Source organism: Staurois parvus, unplaced genomic scaffold (genome assembly GCF_062004578.1).
Source record: "Staurois parvus isolate SC_StPar_1 unplaced genomic scaffold, SC_StPar_1.0 ptg000310l, whole genome shotgun sequence".
Lineage (NCBI taxonomy): Eukaryota > Metazoa > Chordata > Amphibia > Anura > Ranidae > Staurois > Staurois parvus.
In genome coordinates, this window is record NW_028318106.1 from 2047744 (window position 1) to 2074166 (window position 26423).

At 42.3% G+C, this 26423-nt stretch overlaps 1 protein-coding gene across 1 annotated transcript in view; it reads left to right on the plus strand.

Annotated features, from left to right (window-relative positions):
• The window catches only part of LOC149457638 (phospholipid-transporting ATPase IC-like), a 145018-nt gene that overhangs the window by 50812 nt on the left and 67783 nt on the right, over positions 1–26423 (plus strand). Inside the window, exons 5-12 of the mRNA XM_089683443.1 lie at positions 4814–4912; positions 5006–5067; positions 7618–7690; positions 9336–9406; positions 10978–11057; positions 13061–13219; positions 19234–19322; positions 21576–21772. Coding sequence (XP_089539569.1) covers positions 4814–4912; positions 5006–5067; positions 7618–7690; positions 9336–9406; positions 10978–11057; positions 13061–13219; positions 19234–19322; positions 21576–21772 — 830 coding nt within the window. The remainder of the gene's footprint in view (positions 1–4813; positions 4913–5005; positions 5068–7617; positions 7691–9335; positions 9407–10977; positions 11058–13060; positions 13220–19233; positions 19323–21575; positions 21773–26423) is intronic.

Sequence of the window (26423 nt, forward strand, 5' to 3'; positions counted from 1 at the left end):
TAAAGGGACAGGCTAGGTTTTTAGTTTTTCTATAAGTCGGGAATTCTTCATTTTTTTGCAGCAATTACAAACCCCCAATACATTGCCCAATGTGTCCAATACTACTTTCTCCAGACTGTCAAACTTATTATCACCACTAGTTCTGTTAATACCAGTATGACTTCAAAAGTTGTCAATAGCTTGTTTTTGCTTTATATATGGATAGCTAGGTACAGCTGAACAACTGAACTCTGGTGCAGCTCCGCACACAAACCAATCATCTTTCACGTTTTATTGTCAAGCTGAAGTTAGAAGCTGATTGGCTACCATGCACAGTTGCACCAGATTCTGAGTGCTCCAGTTAATAAATCTCCCCCTAAAAAGTAAATTTCACCACTTTGATTTCAAATGTAATAATTCTGAGAATCTTGTTTAATTTTTCCAAATTATTCTGGAATCCAGGGCCATACACCCACAATTTGGTTCCTATACAACAAAGGGGTATGGATACCACTGGTTAAGAATATCTGTCATAATTATTTGTTAATCTCTGCATACCTCCATCTATACATACCTCTCAGATCCCAACTCCCACCTTCAGCCATTTTCAGGGCATGACCACTAGACTTCAGACTTTTTATTTACATTAGAAAGCAGAGAAATACGAGCTGGATTTGTATTGTGGAAATTGCAGAGCTAGGATACCTAAGATCTTTCCACCAGAGGCTCTATGGCATACAGGGCAGTCCACAGATGACCACACTCATCTGTAACTGGGTACCCTGTCAGTGCAGAAGCCTTGGTCGTTGGAGGAGTTTTGTCTCCCAAGTCAACATCCTGGAACTTCAGGCAATTTCCCTCTGCAACATTGGACCATCTTACTGGGGGTTTCAGTCAAACCACACCACATCACAACAGTGGCATGCTTCAATCACAAGGGGGAACAGAAAGTCTTACTGTTGCAATACTGGATCCTGTCCTGGGCAGAATTCCCAGCTGGACACATTCTAGCCTTTTCTGATGTGTACATTCCAGGTGTAGACAGTTGGTAGGCAGACCTCCTCAACTGGCAGTGACTGGACCCGATAGAGTGGTCCCGACACCCAGAGGTGCAATGGACACTCTAGTGGTTACAGGGATCAGTACAATCAGATCTGCTCTATGTCTTTCCTCTTCTGTAACTTCTTCTTCATTTGCTTTGTAGGGTCGAGGTGGAGGGCATTTCAGTGATTCTCATTGCTCTTTACTATCCCAGGTGGATATGTTAACTGGCCTGGTAACACTCCTTACCGATGGTCTTTGGGCTTTGCTAGACCATCAGGATCTTTTGTCCCAAGAACTGATTTGCTATCCTGCTTCAAAGTTGCCTGCTTGCTAGCATTACTGCTCAAACCCAGGTCCTGAGGACACATATCTGAGTCTGTAATTCCTACAATGCTAAAAGACAGGAAGTCTATTTCTTCCAAGGTTAAACATGGAAGATATACTTCACTTTTTGTAAGTCTCAGGGCTTCCACCCCACCCCAGGAATTTATTTGTGGGAGGAATCATCCCCTTCCTGCACCTCCACCAGTGTGTCAGGGATCTCCTCGATCCCTGCCGCGATGGTCCCGGCGCAGGCGCACTGCTCCACCTAGTACACGGGCACTAGGTCCGGGCCGGCCGCGGCGTTCGAGCTCGCACATGCGCAGTAGAAGCCGCGGCCGCCCGCTGGGCACCAATGGCAGCGCAGGGCGGGATATTTAAAGGTCCCTGAGCTGTCATTTCGTTGCCTTCTGGTCTTACCTGCTTCCTGTGTTCCTGTACCTGTGCCTAGTAAGTTATTGACCCGGATTGCTCTTGACCTTGCTGATTTCTCCTGCCCAGACCCCTGCTTGCCTGACCTCTCTCCCTGGATGCCCCTTATTAGATCTGATCTCCTGTTGCTGACCTGGCGTGTGACCCGACGATTCTCTGCCTGCTCCCTTGTACCTTACCGTCCTCTACCTTACCGACTCGGCCTGTCTGACTACGCACTTGCTCAGCCATCCATCCATCCATCCCATCGGGCTCACCCGACCTCCTCACATCTGGCTCTCCCTGGTTGGAACCCCTTGCGAACACCCCTACCACTGACAGGTGTGCTCAGTAGAGGCGACCTGGTCTCGGGGTACTACAAGTCCATCCCCACCATCAGGGGCCCTGGTGAACAAGTACCCTGGGGCTTAGACTCCGCGCTCTGGGCACACCTGACCAGTGGAGTGCTAGTGGTGCCGCTCGGCGGTCCCTCACACAGTGTTTGGCTGTCAGCACTATGAAAGGTCAGGTTTGTACCATTTCTATTCTATTTCACAGGCCACTGGCCTCTCACTGTTTAAGAGCTTAGTATAAAGTGCCTCCAGTATAGAGATCTGAATCTGGTTCTATCTGTGCTTCAGAAGCAGCCGTTTTAATCCATTAAAGACACCTCTCTCTCTACTTCCATCCACAAAGTGGTTTTTCCTTGTAGCCATTAACTCTGCAAGGCCGGTGTCTGAACTGACAACCTAATGCTACAAAGAACCCTTTCTTGTTTTGCATAGGAACACAGTGGTATTTAAACACAGGACTTTCTTCTTGCCTAGGGTAGTTTCTGCCTTTCACCTTAACAAGTGATGTTTTTTTTCTGTCCCTCTGTCTCTCTATCTTACTCAAGTTACATTTTCCTTCTATTGTCTGGATGTAATTTTGTTTTTAGGGGTCTATCTCTCAACCAGTGCTTCTTTCAAGATGATTTGCTCCATTTTGTAAGCCTGTATGGATCCTATAAGCGTGTTCTTGCCTTTCATGCCACCATCTCCAGGTGGCTTAGGCAGACCATCATCCACACTTATGGTCTCACAAAACAGGCTCCACCCGTTCCTGTTAAGGCTCACTCTACTACATCTGTGAGTCCTTAACCTTTTTTTGACATCAAACAACTTTTCCCCAGTTTGCAAGGCTGCCATTTGGTCTTCTGTTCACTTATTCTCTACGTTTTAGACATTTTCATCACTCAGGCTGCTTTTTGAGCAGCAGGCTATCTCCAGTTTTTCTGTTGTTATTTCTTGTGCCAGTTAGTTATTGCTTGCTGCATTGCCCACCCCTCAGTTGGACTGCTTATGGATGGCCCAAAGGCTAAAAGCTTTACGAGTCCCTCAAAGGACAAGAAAAATATTAGATTTTTGTACACACCATAAAATCCTTTTCTTGGGGTTCATTGAAGGACACAGATCTTAGCACTCCTTGTTTATGATCATCCTCTTGGTACTACTTTACTAAAAAACTGAGGCAAGATGGTAGTAAGAGAAGTTATCCTGGACTGGCCTACAAATTTAGGCTTTTGCAAAAATATCAGCAGCTAAACCGTCATCTCCACTTACAGTATAACCACCCTCTTGCTATAAGGATAAAGTGCCTGCCTGTCAAGTGGTTTCTAATTCTTATCTTTGCATTTCTCTCAAGTTTAATTTCAATATAGTGAATGCTATTTTCATTTTCTAAAGCATGTTTCCAAGTTCTGAGACCCACACCTCCAGCCAGTCCCTGGCCCTGTACTTTCCCCATACCATACATTATAAAATAATTCATTTATCTTACCTAAATCCTATTTTTTTCTAGCTGGTTAGACTATACATCAGGTCCTTCCTGCTGTGATTGCAGGGGGTGGCACTTAATAAAGGTAGGTGGACTCATGCACTGCCAAAGATATAAAAACGAAGAAGCTGCTGACACCTAACTAGACCAGAATGGATGAAATATAAGTAAATAAGGTGGTGTAGAGCTAATACCATGTCATAATAGACATAAAAATATAAATAAAGTACTAGAGAGTGGAGGAGTTTTGTAAAGATGCCGTACCATTGTAATGGTTGATTAACCGTGGGCTGTGTGGAAGCTGATCCTGTGTCCATCCAGAGAGTGAGATTCATCCCACCTGGGACTAACTGGTGATCTGTTATGCCTTATGACTCCTTAAGGGTCAAAGAATGGAGGTAAGCGTACACGTGAGACGGTGACAGATGGTCTGATGCACTTGAGCACGTATTTATTTTCACGGTTGAAGACTGATTTATCACAGTTATATGATTTATGAATATTGTTTATTTATGATCACATATATTTATATTTGGTTAATATTTGTTTCACTTATATCACTTATCACTTTTATTTAGTCATTCTTGATGGTATGTTTTTGGGCTACACATTAGGTGCACCACTGTACACCTATATATTTATTCATATAATTTATGTATTCACCCATTTAACATCTAGTCATTTATTTATATTTTTATGTCTATTATCACATGGTATTAGGGGGAGGCACTCATGCACAAAATCTCATAGTAATGTTTGAACAATGTTCTGTGTATCTGTATTAGCCTAGACCGTGATGATGCACCCCCAGTGTTTTTTTTGCATAGAACAGAGCCATTAAGCAGAGTATTGCATTTTAAAATAGTTTTTGTACTTTCACAGGCAATGGCCTATAGAATTTTTAACTAATTTTAAAAGTTGGAGTTGGGCTTTTGAAAGTCTGTAGAAATGCAGGTCAGTGTGTTGCTTGGTTCAAAAAACACCTTCTCTCACTTTAGATGGAATTCTTGCTCACAATGGAATATGATGGGGAGTTTGCCTTGAACATATTCTAAAAGACTGTAGTCTAGCCATGGGTAGTGAGAGAAGGCTGCTGAATCTTGCTGTAAGAGATTATATAAAACTCAGATTACAGGTGAAATAAGTAGGATTAATGACTTGACCAGTTTACCAGCTGATTTTAGTTATACTGCTGTTACTTTTATTAAATGAAAGAAAATTTTTCTTATTGCTCTCCTAGTTTATTCCGCAAATAGGTACAGTGTCCTGGTACACCACCCTAATCCCGCTGATAATTGTCCTGGGAATCACTGCTATCAAAGACCTGTCAGATGATATTGTAAGTACAAAAAAAAATTACAAAACAAAAAACCTATCTACATTTTTTCAATTTTCCTTATACTTATGATCATACCCCCTGTCATTCTTGTAGGCTCGCCACCAACTGGACAACAATATAAATAACCAATCATGTGAGATTATAAAAGATGGAAGGTACGAAAAATATAAATCCATACATACATCTATTCTGTCATTGTCAAGTAAACAGCTTCTTTGAGCTTCCCATAGACTCCGGATGATAGTCCTCTGATCCTGCTGAAAGAATTTAATGACCATGGAGCACCCCATACCCCTCTTTGATCTTAGTTGGGGGAAATGATGGAATAAGGTAGTAAGCCTTGTTTGATCACTAATTTTCCTCAAGATAAGCCAGCTGCACTAGTAGTCCCCTTAAAGCAGAATCTTCCTAAAGTTTCCAAATGAGTGTAGTGGCCTCTCCATAAAGTGCCTGGACACCATGGATTGTGAAACCTCTAGTTACATCCAGTTCCACCATAAAAAAAAAAAGTTATAATCCTATATATAATCGGATATTCCCTGGATCAACTTTACCTATAAATGTTATATCCAGTTATATTCTATGTATCTAGGAAAGAATCCAGGACTTTTTTAAAGCAATCCACTGAGCTGGCCAGAACCAACTCTTGAGGGAGTCTATTCCACATTTTCACAGATCTTACTGTGAAATTACCTTTCTGTGTTTGGAGATTACATTTCTTTTCTTCCAGACATCTTTTCCTCCAGTCCTTGTTATCTAATCAGAGCAACAGACTTATCACACATGGAAGTAGCCAAGTTTTATTTCTTTGTACTTTAAAATATAATAAAGGTTCTTTTTCTCCAGCTAGTAGCTAGTACTTACTTTGATCTTTTCAATGGCGCCCAGGAGAATGTTCGGTATTCAACATTTCGGGGTGTGTCTGATGTCTTAGTAACTTGCTGTGCACCGTGGTTCCTCCTATTGGCATTTATCTCATTATTGTGTTCTATTGTGACATCGGGGCTGACAGATGGATAAACAATGTGACAAACTATTCTAATAATATATAATGCAGCAACATCCACACATGTAGGACACCCAGCATTAGAGGTGATTTATTTTTCCAAAACAAATACACTTTTGCTCATTGGTACTACTACTGACTAGTATTCCAGCGTTTTTCTTCTCCTTCAGTTTTTCTCCATCACTGAGCTAATGTGACCCCCAGCACTGATGGAGAGGGGCAGGGGAGGGTCAAACTAGGATGCTGTGCAGGCAGCTGACATCCTCCTTATCAACTGATGATGTAATTGGTTCTCAGGACGCCGGCAGCTAGATGGTTGTACTGGTGCTCAATGAAAACTTGTGACTTTGTGCAACTAAAAGGCAGGCTTGTTCCACCTGCTGGCTTGTATACAAGTTTTGGGCAACTTTTAGACATTTTGCCAAGGCACCCCTGAAGAAACCTCAAGACACCCCAGCGTGCCTGGGCACCCTGGTTGAGAAAGGCTGAGTTAGACCCTCCTCCTATTTTTGTCTCTTCTGATGGACCTGATCTTGTAACAGATATTCTTGTATTTGACTGGGGCAAAACACCCCCAGTGAGGCAAAACAACGTCTATTACCATTATGTAAATTTTCGCCATCTTAATTCCCTCAGTACACCCATAACATATGGGAAATCGCCTGATCTGTACTTGGAGCATGTGAGTGGTTTATCTGGCTTTTACATCTAATAAACAAGCATATTGCACTATGGAAGTTTTTCCTTTTTTTATTCTTCCATGGCCCTGAAATTTCATTGCTGAGTCTTCCCATTCCCAAATAAGTTGTTGTGTGGACATCGGTGTGTTAGAGGAGTTGTTGTGGAGCCATTGGGACAAGGTTTATCCTGATGATTGAAAGTCCAATCTGTGTGGAACATCATTATATGATTTGTGGCCCCTAGAGGTCAAGTGAAGGAGGTGAGGAGGCACTCTAGCCACTGGAGGATATAAGCACTAGAGTGACACCTTGATTTGAGCACAGATTTGAAGTGGAGGAAAAAGAAGCACTTTTTATATATATATTTATTCATATTACAGGAGAGTGTTAGCATGCATTTTGCACTTTATTATATATTATAATTATTATATTGATTGATTTTTAATACTTGTCACCTTATTTAGTGTTTGTTTACTGTGTACACATTTAAAGTATATTTAGGTTGTAATACACATATATATATATTTGGTTTGTGAGCACTTGTCACTTTGTATACACTGAGAGTGTGCACATTTAGTACCATTTTTTAGCCACTTGCTGGCAGACTGGTTGTTTTTGCTTGTTTGCACATTTGTATTGGATTTAAGCACTAGTCACTTTGATCTTTATTTGTTATATATATTTATATTATGTATTTCCATTTATGTTAATAAGTGTAGTACCTTCAAGACTGAGCGCTTCATCCATTTTTCATGTGAACGTCTATTACCATACTACAGTGAGAGCAGAAGGTCCAATTTTGTAAGGACCACATGCAAACTTTAACAAGAAAAGTAGAAATTCACATATAATTTTGGTTGACTATATTTCTGAATCTACTGAACATTTTGAAATTCTTCATTGAAGTTAATGTCCTTATGTGTTTTTCATCATATCATTATGACAAATGTAGTTTAAAGAGTGTTTATTTTCCAGCTGTGCCTGAAACTCTGACTCTCATTAATGTCATTTACATAAAGGTTTAAAACGAGCAAATGGAAAGACATTTGTGTCGGTGATATCATACACATCAAGAAGGATGAATTTGTTCCAGTAAGTACAAATGTGCAGCGCATATCTGTATATCTATAGTAAGCATCTATCAATCTACAGTAAGTATCGATCTAGCTACCTATCCAAAAAAAAGCCTTTATGTAAAAAAAGTCCTTATGAACTACCTGAAAATCACTGATTTTACTTTGCATCTCTCCACTGTCCCGAAGGCATCCCAGAAAATGTCTGTGCTGTTACCGATTTTAGTATTTGGATAGGCATGGCCACAGCAATGTTCGGCCTTGGTGATTGGTTACTCAGACACTAAGCGCTGTACTGTAGGATGTGGGGTGGTCTTCCACAACCAGGAAGTTGCTGCTTTTTTAAAGCAAATTTAGGGGCACGTTGAGGAGGCCTGGGGCAGTGGTATGCTTTATACCAGAACTATGGCTTCTCATTAAAAATAAAGTGTGCTGCAGCACTTAATTGTATTTGCCTCTGCCCTTACAGCTCCCTCTTACCCTAGGTTCACACCTAAGTGTTTTTTATGCAGCGTTTTGCGGAAATGCAGTACAGTCCATTTAACATGATTTTAAATGGGATAGGTTCACATCTCTGCATTTTCACTCGGTGTGTTTTTTTGGAAAGGGTCAGGGACTTTTTTGAGTGCAAATAGTTGCGTTTTTGGTTCTATAGACTTCAATCGCAACGCTGCAGAAAAGCATGCAGTGTGTTTTGCTGTGTTTTTACTGCGTTTTGTGTTTTAAATCTGCCTAGCAATAAGAAAAATTAAAAAAAAATGGAAAAATACGCATCAAAAACGTGGCAAACACGCAGGTGCAAAAATGCAAAACGCAATGCAGAAACGGGTCAAATGCAACCTGCATAGGTGTGAACCTAGCCTTAGTCCCTCTTCAAAGTCACAAATACCTGTTGATCCTGCCAATAAAGTACACCTAATGCAGCTTTCTGTAATGGGGTGGCAACAATGTTGCACTGCTCCATAATTTACAGCAAAGTTGCCACATTCATGCAGGCTGTGCCTGTTTGTACTACAGTGGGATTTAAAATGTTGCATGGGGTGTGCCTACCAGCATTGTCACTGATTCATTAGAATCCTGTAGGTTGTCAGTCTGCACTTAGCCACACCTACTCCCACCCATTGCTTATAGACAACTCTGCCTATGTTGCTGAAACCCTCCCACTATGAGCTGCAGTGTCTGGGAGGAGGAGCATGTGAAGCACAAAAGAAGGAGGAATTTGGCTCAGTCAGGGAAGATAAAGAAAGAGTTTTCTTTCCTTTATGAGACTAATGCACCACATAGAAACTTGATTTTGGACATTGTATATGTGGTCTCCAAACTCCCCTCTTTCTCTCTACTTCTTTCCTCTGGGATTTTCAACACAGCCTCCCAGAGACAGGAAGTGCATACCTAATCAACTCTGTGATATCAAGCAGCGAGACATGTAAATATACAGACAGTAGAGGGCAGCAGATTTCTACACAACCATAAGTCCAGTAGTAATGCAACATGACATAGCTTGGGCACTATACCGAAACCTGGGAAAAAATTTAGGGAAAATAAAAGTCAGCTAATAGAGGGTTCTTACTTATTCTCTTACTTATAAGGGGAGAAATTAGTCCTAATGAGCTAACGAGTGCTAATGAGCTGGTAAATAACATATTGTGTTTTCTGTTTTACAGGCGGATGTCCTCCTCCTCTCCAGTTCTGAACCAAACAGCCTGTGCTATGTAGAAACCGCTGAACTCGATGGGTACTGACCCCCTATTTTCTTTATCCACAAGTATAAAGGTTTGGGATTTTTTAACTAGCCAGCACATGAAACTCTAGGCTTCCTAACACATTTGCAAGACTAGTTTTGACTTCTTTGAAGAAAGAAAGCTTTTAGAGCTCAGCTCAAGCTGAAATGTAACATATACAACTAAACAAGACAGAACAGTAACTCTTCCCTTTTTGTGGTTGCCTGTTTAGAGACTGTTTAAAGTGGTCAGGACACAACGTTTTCTCTTGTTTTTGGTGTTAAATGTGCCTAAAAAGACATAACAATAGATAAATATTGGCGCTGGAGAGGTAAAAACAATTTAATTAAAGTCCAAATGCTTTATAAAAGTAGAACTTGTAAATGGAAGGGAGGGATTGGGGAACGTGCTGTAAACAGTTCCAATAAAGTATGGACAACGGACAGCAACATCAGCGGCAGCACCCTGAGAGTAAAGCTGGACTCTGAAGGCAAGGAAAGAGAAGAGAGGGGCACCAGACTAAATGCAGCATTAACAGGTAAGTTTTATTGCAAGGTAAAAACAATGGCAACTCACTAAAAGTGAAGTTAGATAAGGTTAGATAAGTCATGTCACCCTGGACGTCGTCCTGTAGGGGTCCCGGGAGCCAATGGAGAAAGGGCAGGAGTGTGTAATGCAGGAGCTGACAGCTGAGACGGATCTCCTGGATGCTTAGTGCAGCCAGCCGATGGAGGGAAAAACCAGCCTGGAATGCAAATGGCGCCAGGGCGCACATGACGTCAGACGTAGGCGCGTGGTGACATAAAGTGGGCTGTAACGTGTTTCGAAGCTTAGCTTCTTCCTCAGGCCTGAGGAAGAAGCTACGCTTGCCATTGTTTTTACCTTGTAATAAAACTTACCTTTTAATGCTGCATTTAGTCTGGTACCCCTCTCAAATGGCGCCGGGGCGGACGTGTTGTTAGATGTAGGAGCGTGGTGATGTAAAGTGGGCGGTAACGCGTTTCGAAGCGTAGATTCTTCTTCAGGCCTGAGGAAGAAGCTACACTTGCTATTGTTTTTACCTTGTAATAACATTTTTAATAAACCTTTTAATGCTGCACTTAGTCTGGATCCCCTCTATTTTAAAAAGACATAACAACACTGCTGAACTCTGTACTGGCTGCAACGTAGTAACTAAAACATAAGACAGACAACACAATAGACTTAGGGCTTAGGCTCCATGCACACCAGCATTGTGTAAGCTCCTAGAAGCTATTATGGACATTTGTTTGCTGCTAGAAGCTAATAGTGTCTTATGTGTCCATGCACACTATTTTATGCTAGAAGCGTTTTTCAAGCTTCAGAGTTTATGAGCGAAAAAAAAATAGTTTTTTGTAAACACTCCTAACAGCTTTTTTCAAGCAATTTTTTTTTCTTCATATACTGTAAAAACGCTAATGAAATGCTACTAAAACTAAGCTGGTACAAAAATGCTACTATCAAGAGTTTTTCATCCAGCGGTTTTTTTCTAGATTTTTTTGTGTGCATGGAGCCATAAAATAAATTTCAGTAAATGTTATCAACACAAATGTTTTAATATTTTTAGAGAAACAAATATGAAGTTTAAAATGGCCCTGGAAATAACAGGCACGCTCCTACAAGAAAAGGCTCTGGCTGAATTTGATGGTAAGTTTGTAATTTGCAAATCTGTAATAGAAAAAAAATAAATTCTGCAAGCAATTTATTGTATCATTGTTGAATTGTCTCTCCACAGTCACAGATTGGATATTTTTCAAACATGCAAACAAATTAAAGGGTTTCCAGTTCAACAATTTTGGTAGCTTAAGATGAAACGATGCGATAACTTTCTCAGAAAGTGACACAGGAATCAGAGGAATTGACAATTTATCAATGGGCTATTCTCCCAAATATTTGCATGCGGAACATCATAGGGCTGAATAGTTAAAGACAAATAGGCTGTTCACTTTGAAAGTGAATTTTCCTTGAGCTTAGTGAATTAGTTGGTCTGCTGACTTCCATTATCCAATCTTGTGCAATCAAACATACTGTTTTCTTCATTTTCCTTGCAAGTGATTTTGTATTCTTTGCAAAGTGAATTTCAAAATAGTCAGTTTTTCACTCTTGCATTCCATTGCAAAGTGCAAATTCTCTTGCAAAGCAGATGACCTATTTGACTTTAGTAAAACAATTCTGAGTGAGTCTAACTTGTAGTAGAGGGATAGGGTGGGTTTCAACCTTATCCTCCTGTAATAGGTATGGCAGGCTTAAACATTCCAAAATTCTGAGATTTTTGCAATTTTAAGTAGATTTCTGTAAATTAATCTCATGAGAATAACTTACCAACTATTGCCTTAAAGGATTCTAAAGGTAAATTTAATATTTTTTTAATACTTACCTGCTCTTTGCAATGGTTTTGCATGGAGCAGTTCTGATCCAGCTCTTCTTGGGTCCCCCACTGGTGAGTAAAAAGAAGAAAGGTAAGGGCACTCCAGGATAACAAAAAGCAAACTTCTTTATTCCTCAACAGTAGTAAAAAGACAAAACACAACCCTACAAGACAGCCAGTTAACGTGTTTCACACATAAGGTCTTAGTCTCCCACTGGTGCTTCTGGCTCCTACCCCAGCCATGTGGCCACATAATGAGACACTTGCTATGGGGGCACTCATATGGGCTTGCTCCCAAGCTGGCTCTGTGTGTCCATTTACACACAGAGCGCGCCTTGCCCCCCCCCCCCTTCCTCACTGGCTGTTATTGACAGCAACAGGAGTCTTAGCCTAAGAGAAGGGAGAGAGAAAAGAGAGCTGATACTCTTAGGCACAGCACGGGATTGAGATTGAGCTCAAGTAAGTAAAAGGGGGGGCTGCTGTATACAGAAAGTGTATTACCTTAATGCAATGGCCTTCAATTTTTCTAAAAAAGGGGCCAGTTTGCTGTCCTTCAGACTTTAGGGGGGCTGGACTGTGTTTGAGTAGAACATGTTCTGGTATCAGTAGAAGTAAATAATGCCGCATCTTTAGTGGGAGGAATAATTCCCCATCATTAGTGTCAATGGGTGGAATAGTGCCCATCATTGGCATCAATGGATGGAATAGTGCCCATCATTTGTATCAATGGATGGAATAGTGCTCATCATTGGTATCAGTGACAGGAATAATGCCCATCATTGTTGTCAGTGGGAGGAACAGTGTTCCATTGCCAGTATCAGTGAGAGGAATAGTGCCCCATCATTGGTGTCAGTGGGAGGAATAGTGCCCCATCATTGGTGTCAGTGGGAGGGTTTTAACCCCAGTTAAATTTATTTTGCCATTGGTGAGATTTTCCTTCACTTCCTGTCCAATAACCAAAACAGGAAGTGAGAGAAAATCCTTCCAAAGTGAGGGAATCCCAGGGTGTCACCAGAACTAGTGGAAGATTTCCACTCTATTACTGTTCTGAAATATGGTATTTCCTTTCACTTTCACTTTTGACGATAATGGAAAACAGGACAAACAGAGAGGGCGAATCTCCCCAACAGCGGCACAGACAACAATAAAAAATGACAGGTGTTCTTAACCATCTCCACTTTATCCAAGACCAAAAAAAAAGTTTTGCCTTTAGTAATACTTTAAAATGATAAATGTGAACTCCTTAATCTTCTCTTCCCTTATTGCTTCTTTTATTTCTCAGGGATGGTGGAAAGCGAAGAGCCCAACAACCGTTTGGATAAATTCGTAGGCACTTTGTTCTGGAGAGGGTCGAGTTCCAGCCTTGATAATGATAAAATACTACTTCGTGGTTGTACAGTACGCAATACCCTCCACTGTTTTGGTCTGGTAATATTTGCTGGTAACTTTCACATTTACGTCTAAATTGATGAAGTTAGCCATGAGAATATGGAGGAAAAGAAATTTAATCTCCAAACACGGAAAGGTTTCTTCACAGTGAGAGCTGTGAAAATGTGGAATAGACTCCCTCAAGAGTTGGTTCTGGCCAGCTCAGTAGATCGCTTTAAAAAAAGTCCTTGATTCTTTCCTAGATACACAGAATATAACTGGATGCTAACATTTATAGGTAAAGTTGATCCAGGGAATATCCGATTGCCTCTCGGGGGATCAGGAAGGAATTGTTTTCCCTGCAGGAGCAAATTGGATCATGCTTTGCTGGGTTTTTTGCCTTCCTCTGGATCAACTGTGGGTGTAGGATTACAACTTTTTTTTTTTTATGGTTGAACTGGATGGACTTTTGTCTTTTTTTTCAGCCAGACTAACTATGTAACTAATATATTAGCCATTTATTCGACAACTGAGCACATTTCAGGTGTCTGGTATGGGCTTTCTTATGAAAGATGATTTGATTGGCTAATGCATTGCTCATTAAGAAATCATTGTTGAAAATTGGAGAATAGACAAAACAATTTACATGTTTGGCTTAATAGGCTGTACTCAAAATCAAATGAAAAGCTGTCAATTTACTATTGTTAGACCTTATGTCCTATGCAGCAGGGGATGACTTGCCAGATTTGGATGTTTTCAAAGCTCTTGGACCAGAGAATAATAATGACTGGGGAACAGTGGGTATTGGTATCAGGCTTGCAGTGGGTATACCTGCTTTGTAATCTAGGAGAGGAGGTAGGGTGCACTGGAGATGACTGAGCATGCCTGTTGCATTTTTCAATGCTACGGCTCCAGATTGGCTGAGAAAACTGCTGCACTTTCCTCCCACTTACCATACATTCCTACTGGCCTATCGGTGATGGCTTTTGTTGTTCAATAGGAATATGAAGGGCGTGACAGGAGGAGTGAAAGCTTCGACAATATCAGGCAGTGCTTAAGCTTTGCCCAAAACTTTGCTTTATAGCTGTCCACAGGTATTCTGAAAGCTCAGGTTGAACATCACCAGTGGGGAGAAGTTCAGCCTTACAACAAGAAGAAGCTGGGGTGGAGCAGTGGCACAGAGCTTGTAGAACATAAGATTCTTCAAAGTGTTGTCTACTTATGTCTGCTATGCAGTATTGTAGTACAGCGCATATAGGAAATAAAAGAGTATGTACTTTACAAATCTTTAGACTTCCTATATTTGTGTCCCGTAACTGGATAAAAATGTACTTTAATTATTTTTGCGCCTCAAACGTGATATGTACAGCCAAAAAACTTAACTGAAGTACCAAGGGTGTACGTAGCAAGCCCTGTCTGTTTACCGTGTTGCCACATTCCCTGTCGTCAAAATGACAGCCAGAATTGCTGAGTAGGTACAGCAACCTGCCTTAGCCCCTACTGCTAAAAATGGACCTTCAGAACGGTGTTTTTAAACACCGTTCAGAGGTACAAAGTAACATTATTGTGTTGATCTTGTGCTGATCAAAGGAACGACTTTTGGTCTGCATGAGATATCAGTTAAAGCAACCTTGCAAGTAAAAACAATGTATACATATATATATATATATATATATATATATATATATATATTTTATTTTTATTTATTTTTTTTGTTCCTATGTAACCCCTTATTAACCTTTACATTTCCTAATCAGCCCTAATTTGCTCCCTTCCCCATGCAATGGCCTTAGCATTTATTTTTCTATTTGTTTTTACTTATTTTTTAATAAACAATTTTCAAACTTTTTGTTTTTTCATTTTGATTTGCTTTGTGTGTTAATTTTTTTTCAAAAATATTGCCCCTCAAAAGGTCTAAGTTTTGAAAAAAATCCTTTATGTCATTTGTAAATAACTATGCAATAACCATAAATTAAATTTTTAATGTAATTTTAAATGATAAAATGTATAATTGTATCTACTGTAACTCTAATTTTATTAAACGACTACTGGCCAAAATAGATAAAAGTGTGTTTTTAAAGTGTTTTTAAAGTTGTTTTTAAAATCTTTTTGTTTGTAGGTTGCATACAAAATTAAATAATTTTTGCAAGTCAATATTACCCAAAGAAAGCCCATTTTGTCCTGAAAAGCAAGCAATATATTTATTACTTTGTTATCTTAATTACAAAGTTTTCAAACAATAAACATGTTGAGGGGTGAATAATGAGGAGGTCGTTGGGTTCTTCTGGGCTACTCTAGGCAATGTGGGCAGGGTCGTTGACCCTACAAATGGGTACCTTTGCTCTGTCATGCTGATCAATGCCCTGGAACAAGACCCGCTGTCAAGGAAATTCAACCTTAAGGTGGTCTTCCAACGTAGAGATGGCCATACGCTTTGTATACTGAATAAACAAACTGGACTCCAGTTAACTCTCTGGCCCAGTGTCAATGCACACCTTGATGGTAACTGTTGTATTTCAGAAGGACACGCTGAGCCTATACCCACTCCCCCTGTCCAGCGCATCTCTGTCACCTCACGCCCAGTGACAGAATGAGGTCCCGCTGTGCACATAGAAGGGACCTCATGCGTGCACTTTGTCTTCTTACTTTTCCATACCTGGCAGCCGTGTTGAGGGCCTCTGTAATGCTAATCTGCTCCTCCTGCTATGGGAGATGGACCGCTAAGGAAGGAAGTCCCAGAGGCAACCCCCTCGCTACTGGAGTATGTCTTGCCTGGCACAGGTACCATGCTTCACAACAGGCTGCTTGTACTGGTTACTAGATTTCCGTTACCCTTCACAACTATTGTTATTATTATACAGTATTTATATAGCGCCAACAGTTTGCTCAGCGCTGTACATTATAATGGGAGACAGTACACAAGACAATACAGTAACAATACAGTGCAATACACGAGGGGTTCGATGGCCCTGCTCCTTGGAGCTTACAATCTAGGAGGGAGGGGATAGTGGTACAGGAGGAAATAGCTGTGGGGGATGGAGTGATAGGAAGAGTGGAGGAGATCGGCAATTAGGTGAGGGCGGGGTAGGCTTCCCTGAAGAGATGGGTTTTCAGGTGAGGAGGGTAGGTGACAGTCTGATGGATTGGGGTAGTGAGTTCCAGAGGATGGGGGAAGCCCTGGAGAAGTTCTGGAGACGGGCATGGGAGGAGGAGACCAGGGAACTAGATAGTAGGAGGTCTTGTGAGGAGTGGAGAGTACGTTTTGGGTGGTATATGGATATCAGGTCAGTGATGTAGTTTGGAGCAGTGTTATGAACAGCTTTGTAGGTCAATGTTAGTAATTTGAATTTTATGCGTTGGACAATCGGAAGCCAGTGGAGGGAATGGCAGAGGATGGTGGCGGATATGGAGCGGTTAGTAAGGTGGATGAGTCTGTCCGCAGAATTCAAGATAGACTGAAGCGGGGATAGCCTGTGGTGTGGTAAGCCGGTGAGGAGGGAGTTACAGTAGTCAAGTCGTGATATAATAAGGGAGTGAATGAGTTGCTTAGTAGTTTCTGGGGTTAGGCACGGACATATTTTGGAGATGTTGCAGAGGTGGAGTCTACATGAATTTGTCAGTGATTGGACCTGGGGCTGAAAAGACAGATAGAAGTCTAGAATGACACCTAGTATTCTGGCTTGCGGGGTGGGACTGATGGTGGCGTTGTTGGTCGTGATGGAGAGGTCGGGGGGGGGGGGGGAGCGAGCTGGGGGGAAAACTAGGAGCTCGGTTTTGGAAAGGTTTAATTTGAGGAAGTGGAGTGACATCCAATCTGATATGTCGTTCAGTAGGCTAGTGATTCGGGCGGAGACTGAAGGGGTGAGGCGAGGGGTAGCGAGATAGATTTGCGTGTCATCGGCATAGAGATGGTAGTTGAAGCCGTGGGAGTGTATCAGTTGGCCAAGGGAGGAGGTGTAGATGGAGAAGAGAAGGGGCCGGAGGACAGAACCTTGAGGGACCCAAACAGAGAGGGGGAGTGAGGGGGAGGTGGCAGCGTTATAGGTAACAGTGAAGAAGCGTTGTGATAGATAGGAAGAGAGCCAAGAGAGAGCGGAGTCTCTGAGGCCAAGAGAGTATAGTTTTTTGAGGAGGAGGAGGTGGTCGACCGTGTCGAAAGCCGCGGAGAGGTCGAGGAGTAGGAGCACTGAGTAGTGGCCATTAGCTTTGGCGGTTAGCAGGTCATTGGAGAGTTTGAGTAGGGTGGTTTCGGTGGAGTGTAGGGGACGGAAGCCAGACTGTAGGGGATCATGGAGGTTGTTGTCGGTGAGGTGGGAACTCAGGCGATTATAGACTAAGCGCTCAAGGAGATTGAATGTAAATGGCAGCAGGGAGATGGGTCTAAGTTTGTTTAGGTCGGTGGGATCCAGTGAGCGCTTTTTAAGTATGGGAGTGATGTGCGCGTGCTTCAGAGGGGAGGGGAATGCGCCAGTAGAGAGGGAGAGATTAAAGATGTGAGTGAGGGAGTGTAGGATGGAGGAGGAGGGAGGTCGTAGGAGTTGTGTGGGGACAGGGTCAACTGCATGCTTTATCTCTTTAACAGAGCTGTCTTCATACCCCAATGTGCTTTAACTAGTTGCCGACCGCAGATAGCCGAATGACGGCTGCACTGCGGCCGGCCAGTTCTGGGTGGACGTCATATGACGTCCTCCCAGAACGCGCTCCTGGGGCGCGCACCCGGCGATCTCCGTGATCGCTGTGTTCTACGTACACAGCTGATCACGTGATGTGGCAAAAGGCCAATCACAGCGGCCTTTTACCACGTGATCAGCGGTGTCCAATGACACGCTGATCAGAGGGAAATGCAATTGCCAGTTCTCGGCTGCACTTTCCTCTTGCTGTCAGATCGTGAGGAAAGTACTGCCGAGAACCGGCAGTTGTCAGAGCGAGGATCGGCACCGATCATCAGGGCACTGATGATCAGTGCCCTGATGATCGGTGCCCAGCAGTGCCACCCACAAGTTCCGCCCACCTGTGCCCAGCAGTGCGCCCACTAGCTCCGCCCACCTGTGCCCAGCAGATCACCCACCTGTGCCCAGCAATGCACCCACCTGTGCCACTCTGCAGTGTCACACACCTGTGCCCAGCAGTGCCACCCACCTGTGCCCACCCACCTGTGCCCACCAGTGCCACCCACCTGTGCCCACCCACCAGTGCCACCCACCAGTGCAGCCCAGCAGTGCTGCCAGTCAGTGCCCAGCGGTTGTGCCAGTCAGTGCCGCCAGTCAGTGCCCAGCAGTGATGCCAGTCAGTGCCGTCTATCAGTACCCATCATCAGTGTCACCTATCAGTGCCGCCTATCAGTGCCGCCTATCAGTGCTGCATATTAGTGCCGCCTATCCGTGACACCTCATTAGTGCTGCCTATCAGTGCCGCCTATCCGTGCCACCTCATTAGTACTGCCTATCAGTGCCCTTTAGTGCTGCCTATCAGTGCCCATCAGTGCCGCCTATCAGTGCCCATCAGTGCTGCCTCATCAACGCACATCAGTGAAGGAGAAAAATTACCTGTTTGAAAAATTTTATAATAGAAACAAAGAAACTTTTTTTTTTTTATAGCGCAAAAAGTAAAGCACCCAGTGGCGATTAAATACCACCAAAAGAAAGCTCTATTTGTGAGAAAAAAATGATCAAAATTTCATATGGGTACAATGTTGCATGACCGCGCAATTGTCAATCAAAGTGCGGCAGCGCTGAAAGCTGAAAATTGGCCTGGTAAATAAGGGGGTATAAGTGCCCGGTAGGCAAGTGGTTAACTAACCCAAGCTGCAGAAGACTATGTGTAATGTGCCAGTTACTTTCTTTTCGAACTCAAAAAAGCCAGCAAAACTAGAACGTGAATGGTGGAGAAGACGTTAACTCCTTCCCCCCTTGGCTCAGGCAGCCATACTAGCTAACGTACAGTAGGCAACCTGTCTACAAACAGGCCGTAGCAGAAATATAATAATTCTTTTGGAAAATAAATGGTGTAAAGATCTAAGAAGTTAAATGGTTAAGTTTTTTTTTAAGTATTAATGTTATTTTGTTTTTATTTTATCTTATTTTCTAGGTGCCGATAGTAAAATAATGAAGAACAGTGGAAAGACTGTTTTTAAAAGGACTAAAATTGATTATATGGTGAACAACATGGTGTATATGGTAAATATTGACCTTTAAGATCAGCAAGGCCAGATTTATACTTCTATCACCCCCATTGTGAACACTAACCTTCTCAAACATGTGCACACACTGGACGCATGCACTATTCATGTAATGATATGTAGCATTAACCCCTTAGGAATTGCTGAGTATTTGGGTCCCCCTATAGTCCTGCACAGCCAGGCAACGCGCATTTCCACAATGACTTGCATCTAGGAGTCAGAAATCAGTCCTTGAGCTTTTTTTAAATATTTTATTAGGGGGATTTTAACTTGGATGGGGTAAAGGGGTATATGGGATGCCCAATGGAACCGATGAACTGAGGACAACTTCCTGGAACTATTTACATGTCTACTGCAACACAGTCTCTTTTAAGAGAGCTAGCCAGCATCTCCTGTAGTACCTCCCCAGACTCCAGATAAACTCTTCTTTACCCAGCTGTCTGGTATCCCTGAGCAGGGGATCCAGTGCCTGTCACTTTAAGAAATAAGACCGTCCTGGTAGGTGCCTAATCTGGTTTCCCACCAGAGTGCTCCTTCCCTTATCTGGCCCAGGGGGTACAGGGTTACTCACCAAGTCCCTTCTCCTGTGCTTCTGGTGGGTCGGTGGCTGCTATCAGGCCTTCTAGCTGGGCCGCTCCTTCCCTGCTGCACAGGTGGTCCTTGCTCTGGGGGCCGGCGAGGGTCTGAACTTTCATCCTTTCCAGCTCCACTGGCTGTAGGTAAGCCCCCCTCTCCATCTGGGCCCCCTCCCAGGCTCCTGCCTTTAGCCTCACATCTTCCTCTTTGTCTTCCACCTGAACTCTCTTGCAGCTGAGCAGGCTCAATCACTTTTAAGGGTTGTTCTGGCCACGCCTCCTGTTGGAGTCCCTCAAAAGTGCAGATCAGCCACTCCTCAGATCTACCCACTGCTTCTAGACCTCCAAAGTTCTAGAGCATAGGGAAATTCCAAAGGGCTGGTCTGAAGAGCCTCTCAGCTGTGACCAGAGTTTGACCCCTGCTAGCTATAACACCCAGGCTGCTACTTAGCCCTCCTGACCAACAATTGAGATCTAGCTCCCCCTAGCTGACTAGGAGGGTGCTACAGATATAACTAGAACCATAAATAAAATATAAAACTTGGATTATTACATCGACAGAATAAAGAATTGAGAAGATTCACTGACACTTAGAGGGTTTATATTTTATTTTTGGACTTTCAAGGGTGAAAGTGTGACTTTTTGAGTGTCAATTTCAGGGTTATCGGTTACTTTATTTTATTTGGATACCGTTTTTTGAGTTTGTATTATAACTAGAACCTTGTCAACAGAGACTCTATTGGCACTGTAATGACACAACCGGGAACACATCTGCAGACACAATTGGTTCTGTAATGATACAATTGGAACCATGCCAGCAGAGACATGTTTGTGCAGAGACACAATTGGTTCTGTAATGACACAACCAGGAACATGTCTGCAGAGATGCAATGGATTTGATTTACTAAAACTGGAGAGCACAAAATCTGGTGTAGTTTTGCAAAGAAACCAATCAGCTTTTTTTTTTTCTTCATCAAAACCTAATTAAACAAGCTGAAGTTAGAGGCTGATTACCTACCATGCACAGCTGGACCAGATTTTGCACTCTCCATTTTTAGTAAATCAACCCCAGTGTGTTCTGTAATGACATAACCAGGAACATGTCTGCAGAGACACAACTGGTTCTGTAATGACACAACCAAGAACATGTCTGCAGAGACACAGTTGGATCTGTAATGACACAACCAAGAACATGTCTGCAGAGACACAATTGGTTCTTTAATGACACAACCAAGAACATGTCTTCAGAGACACAATTGGTTCTTTAATGACACAACCAAGAACATGTCTTCAGAGACACAATTGGTTCTTTAATGACACAACCAAGGACATGTCTACAGAGACACACTTGGTTGTGGTCTTGGGTAATAGATACACACTAACTCATTCTTTTTATGCACACGAGTACAAAATAGATTGTGATTGGGGTCAGTTATGTACAATGCTGGTGACATGAACATGGGTTTCTAATATCAGGCCATCAGTGCTTTAGCATATTAAAATAGAGTATCCAATAATCAAAGGTACACATGGTCTCTCCAGGAGATTTCCCAATTGTTTTATCACCAAGTAGGTCATATCCTTTCAGGCTCGTAAAGAAGACAGTGAAGGATCCCATTACTGCCCCACTGAAGATTTAGTCACCGAAGACCCAAACATGTCCCTCTGTTCTCTAGATATTTGCAATGTTGATCCTGGCAGCAGCTGGTCTTGGAATTGGGCAGACAGTTTGGGAAAGTGAAGTGAACACCGGAAATAAGCCTTGGTACCTTTATGATGGATATAATTATCCTGCAGCCTACCGAGGATTCTTACGCTTTTGGGCATATATCATTGTTCTGAGCACCATGGTACCAATATCCCTCTATGTAAGGTAATATCTCTCTAATCTTTCAAAGTCAAACAATTATGTCCTATCTAGATTTTTTGGCATCACACCGATTAGACTGTTTAATTTAAACAAGATGTTTTTACAAACTTTCACACCTCCCATCGTGTTCTTTTGCCAGTCAGCATCTGCCTTAACTCATCCCATGGTTATTGGCTTATTTAAATAGAACAGTGTCTGTGATATTTCTCAGTTTACTTCAGGTCACAGTATAACTAAGTGGTTAGCCACATTTACCTGGATTTGTTCTGCAATGTTAAAGGAAGTTTTACTACTCATCCATGTAGCTTATGGTTGAATAAGCCACTTGAATGAGCACCATCATGTTCTTAGGCAACCAGCATCTGCTTTGACACATATTATGGTGACTGGATTTAGGTGACTGACTTATCCATGTGGCTAATGCTGGGGTTTGTTTCTGACACGCATTGAAACTAAGGCAGCTACTATGATGAGTGGCAAAACATCTTCAACAAAACAGACAGACAAAATTCATGTAAATGTGAATAACTACTACTAACTATATGTATGTTAACTTATTTCAAGGACTCGATTAAAGGGTATTTATAATAGTTTTCTTTCAATTTATATTTATGTTTTTAAAAATTTTTAACTTATCAAACATTTAAGGTACAATTAAAGGGCTACTGTGTAACTAAATAAGTACCAAATCCAGTTGCACAATCCTCAAAATGAAAGCCCAAAAAAACTTAATTTACCTACCTTAGTAATCCAAATCCTCATTCATTTGTGTTTAACATACTCCCCCCCCCCCTCCCAGACACCAGCTTTCTGTCGACTGACAACCTGTTACGGATCTGCCAGGTGGTACCTCTGACAGCCCACTAGGCAGAATCACCCGGAGCGTGGAGTCTAAGTCCCGGTCTGCGTTTTCACCAGGACCCCTAATGGTGGGGATGGACTTGGAGCAGAACCAGGACCAGGTCACGACCTCCGAGCAATACCACCAGTGGCAGAGGGAGCCTCCGGGGATGAGTGTACACCAGAAGAGAGCCAGATGTGAGGAGGCCGGCGGGACCAGGCAGGATAAACCGGCGGTTGTCACCGTGGGGAATGGCGAGGTACAGAGACGGCAGGCAAAGAGTGGTCAGGTCACACGCAGGGTCAGTTTCGAAGTCAGTCCGCAGAATGGTCAAACAAGCCGGGGGTCGGGATAGGAGAAGGCAGCGTAATCAGGGGCAATCCGGGTCAAACTCAGGAGAAGGCAGCGTAGTCAGATAATCCGGGTCAGAGCTGGAGCAGGCAGAGAGGTCAAACAATCCGGGTCTAATATCACAGGGCACAGGAAACTTCAGATAACAGGTCAGACCTTGCGGCGATTTATGACAGTGCAGGGCATCTTTAATTATCGCGCCCTGCACTGTCATTGGCTGCCCAGGACGTGCCCCCAGGCTGTCATTGGCCGCCTGAGGCGCGCCCGCGGCTCCTACTGCGCATGCGCGGCATCCTGTCAGCCGCGGCCCGCCGGGACCTGGTGCTTGTGTCCCGGCGTGAGCCGCCGCTAGTGCGCGTGCGCCGGGGACGGAGCCGCGCCGGTCCCTGACACAACCTATAGGCTTGTGAATCAGCAGTGACAATCTTGATAGCCATGCCCTGCAACATTTTTATTCCTATTCTAGTACAAGAAGGCACAGCCTACATGAGAGTGACAACTTTGCTCTTAATTTTGTGAGCAGTGCAGCATTGTTGCCACCTCATCATCAGATTTGGTGGACTTCACTTGTAGGCTCAACGGGTATTTGTGGGACTTTGCAGAGGGACCAAAAGAGAAAACTATATCTGTAGATGCACTTAAAATTAATGCTCCAGCACATATTTTATTTCATTGGGAGGCCATAGTTCTACTTTATTATAGCACTAGAATCACAGAGCACTATGGGCTTTCTAAAAAGAGAGCACAGCAGTGGCTGTAAGCTTTCAGGCTATTACTAATAAAAATGGCCAGTTTATATAGTGCAGGTGAGAATGGGGAAGAGTGTGGAATGAAAAAAGCCTAGGACTTGATGGCTAGAAATGTACACATAAAATATCCAAAAACAGCATTTAAAGTGGCAGTAAAAGAAGATTCACAAAATCCACTGACAGGAAGGGTTTTTTATAACTGAGGTCTCTTCTGTCATAAATGTCCCCCTCTGCCTGTCAGCAGGTAATGTCATCTGAACTGCACATGCGCAGCTCAGACTACATTTACAGCCCTTTCTGTGTGTTGCGGTGATGTGACTCCCGCGTACATGAGCAAGAGTGACGTCACCCCAGTCTGGCCAATCAAACAGCCAAAGATACGAAACCTGGAAGGAAGATTGGGCGAGGATGGAAGCGCCAGGGGAGTCAGGACAGTGCTGAGGGCTCTGTTTGTAGGTAAGTCTGTCACAATATATTAGTATGCTGTACATTATGACCTAAACCTGCAGGGGGCCGTATTTTTAAAAATTAACAGCCAAACTTTACTACCACTTTAATATTTATATAGCGAATAAAAATAATAATTAAAAATATTAAATTAATAAATATTAAACTAATTAAAAAAAGAGATTATAGTAAAAAAACAATAGGGATGGCACTATTCATGACATATAAATTGACATGAACCCCTATCAATCAACCTGAGTGTATGGAAACCATGGCTTCTATGGACTCATATAAGCCATTGTTTCAATATACTGTGCTTATGATGACCAACAAACATCAAACAGCTGTCTGCAATTTGGTTTAAATGGCTTTATGATTTTAGGTTGTGTCTGCTGTAAACTGACAATTCTGGATGTAGTTGGGAGGAGGCAAAAACAATGATTTGTGATGCTCTACTCACAGTCCTACAATGATGAATAAACTCTTTATTTTTTGGATATGGGATTAAAGTGAGACATGCTGATACATTTTGTATAAAGGGGGATTTACCAGACTATACAATAACACATGGCCGTGCACAAGTAAGGCCTATAAAAAAGAGCTTGGTGGACTGAAGGGTCTAAGATAGAGGCTCCATATCATGGATATACAAACCCATTGAAGGTACGATAGCCACTTTGTGGAACTGGACCTCTGACAAAAAAAAAAAGAAGCATTCTCAGCACTATAAAAACTGATATATAAAGTGAAGAAATTGACTTGGTGTGTCACATGTTATCATTGTCAGTAACCTCCATTCCATTCCATTTTGATTGCACAAAAATAATAGCAAAAATCTAATTAGTTGACCATCACTTGTGTATTTGTGGTTTTACTGTACTTTCTGTAAATATAAAACCTGCATGACGGCCTTTTAGATAACCTGATCCTAGCTATCCATATGTAAAGTAAAAGCACGCTAGTGGTATCTAATAGGTCTGGTTATGATGACAATTTAGACACTCTTGTGAGGGGGTGTGGAGACATATTGGGCAATCCATTGGGGGTCTGTAATCATAAAAAGTTTTAGAGCCTCTGATCTAAGATAACATTTGCTGTGATGAGCAGTTTCATATTGAGAAAGCAATGGTTGTAGCACAAAATGTGTAAGAGCCTGTGTTGAACACATATCCAGGCCATGCTTTCTTGTATATGAAGACCCATTATTTCTACTTAGACTTCTGCTTTGGAGGCACCCACAATAAAACTAAATTAGATGCAAGCACCTTAATATACTATTGAAATACACATGGGATCAGTGTTGCCTGTCCACAGTTCATATTTTCTTTGACCAATCTTCTGATTTAGCCAACCTGTTCTTGCTCCCGCTGGACAATACAATAGCATGGGAGTGAAGACAAGTATAAACAGTGTACTGCTCCAGAATTTACCTGGAATAGGAAAATTGCAGATTCACTTTAAGGGCCCCACAAGATTCTCTCTATGACTTATGCAGGCCATAGATGGGTCGAAAATCGGCCGATTTTTCGGCCGAAAAAAAAATCGGCCAATTTTCGGATCGTTAGTGGGCTATTTGTTCGGCCGTTTTTCGGTATTTTGGCCGTTTTTTTTAATCGGGAAAGTTGGAAAAAAATCGGCCGATTTTGCCGATCGGCCGATTTTCGCGGCAATAATGGGCTAATCGGCTGATTTTTTACCGATAAAAAATCTGAGCATGAGCAGTGACCTGCAAGAGGAAGACAAAAAGAAGAAAAAGAAGAAGAGGATGAAGAAGAAGAAGAGGATGATGATGATGAAGAAGAAGAGAAGAAGAGGATGATGAAGAAGAAGAGGATGATGATGAAGAAGAAGTAGAAGAAGATGAAGAAGAGGATGATGATGAAGAAGTAGAAGAAGATGAAGAAGAGGATGATGATGAAGAAGTAGAAGAAGAAGAGGATGATGATGAAGAAGAAGAAGAAGAGGATGATGATGAAGAAGAAGTAGAAGAAGAAGAAGAAGAAGAAGAAGAGGATGATGATGATGATGAAGAAGTAGAAGAAGAAGAAGAAGAGGATGAAGAAGAAGAAGAGGATGATGATGAAGAAGGAGAAGAAGATGAAGAAGAGGATGATGATGAAGAAGTAGAAGAAGATGAAGAAGAGGATGATGATGAAGAAGTAGAAGAAGAAGATGATGATGACGAAGAAGAAGAAGAGGATGATGATGATGAAGAAGAAAAAGAAGAAGGAGAATAGGAGGATGATGATGATAAAAAAGTAGAAGA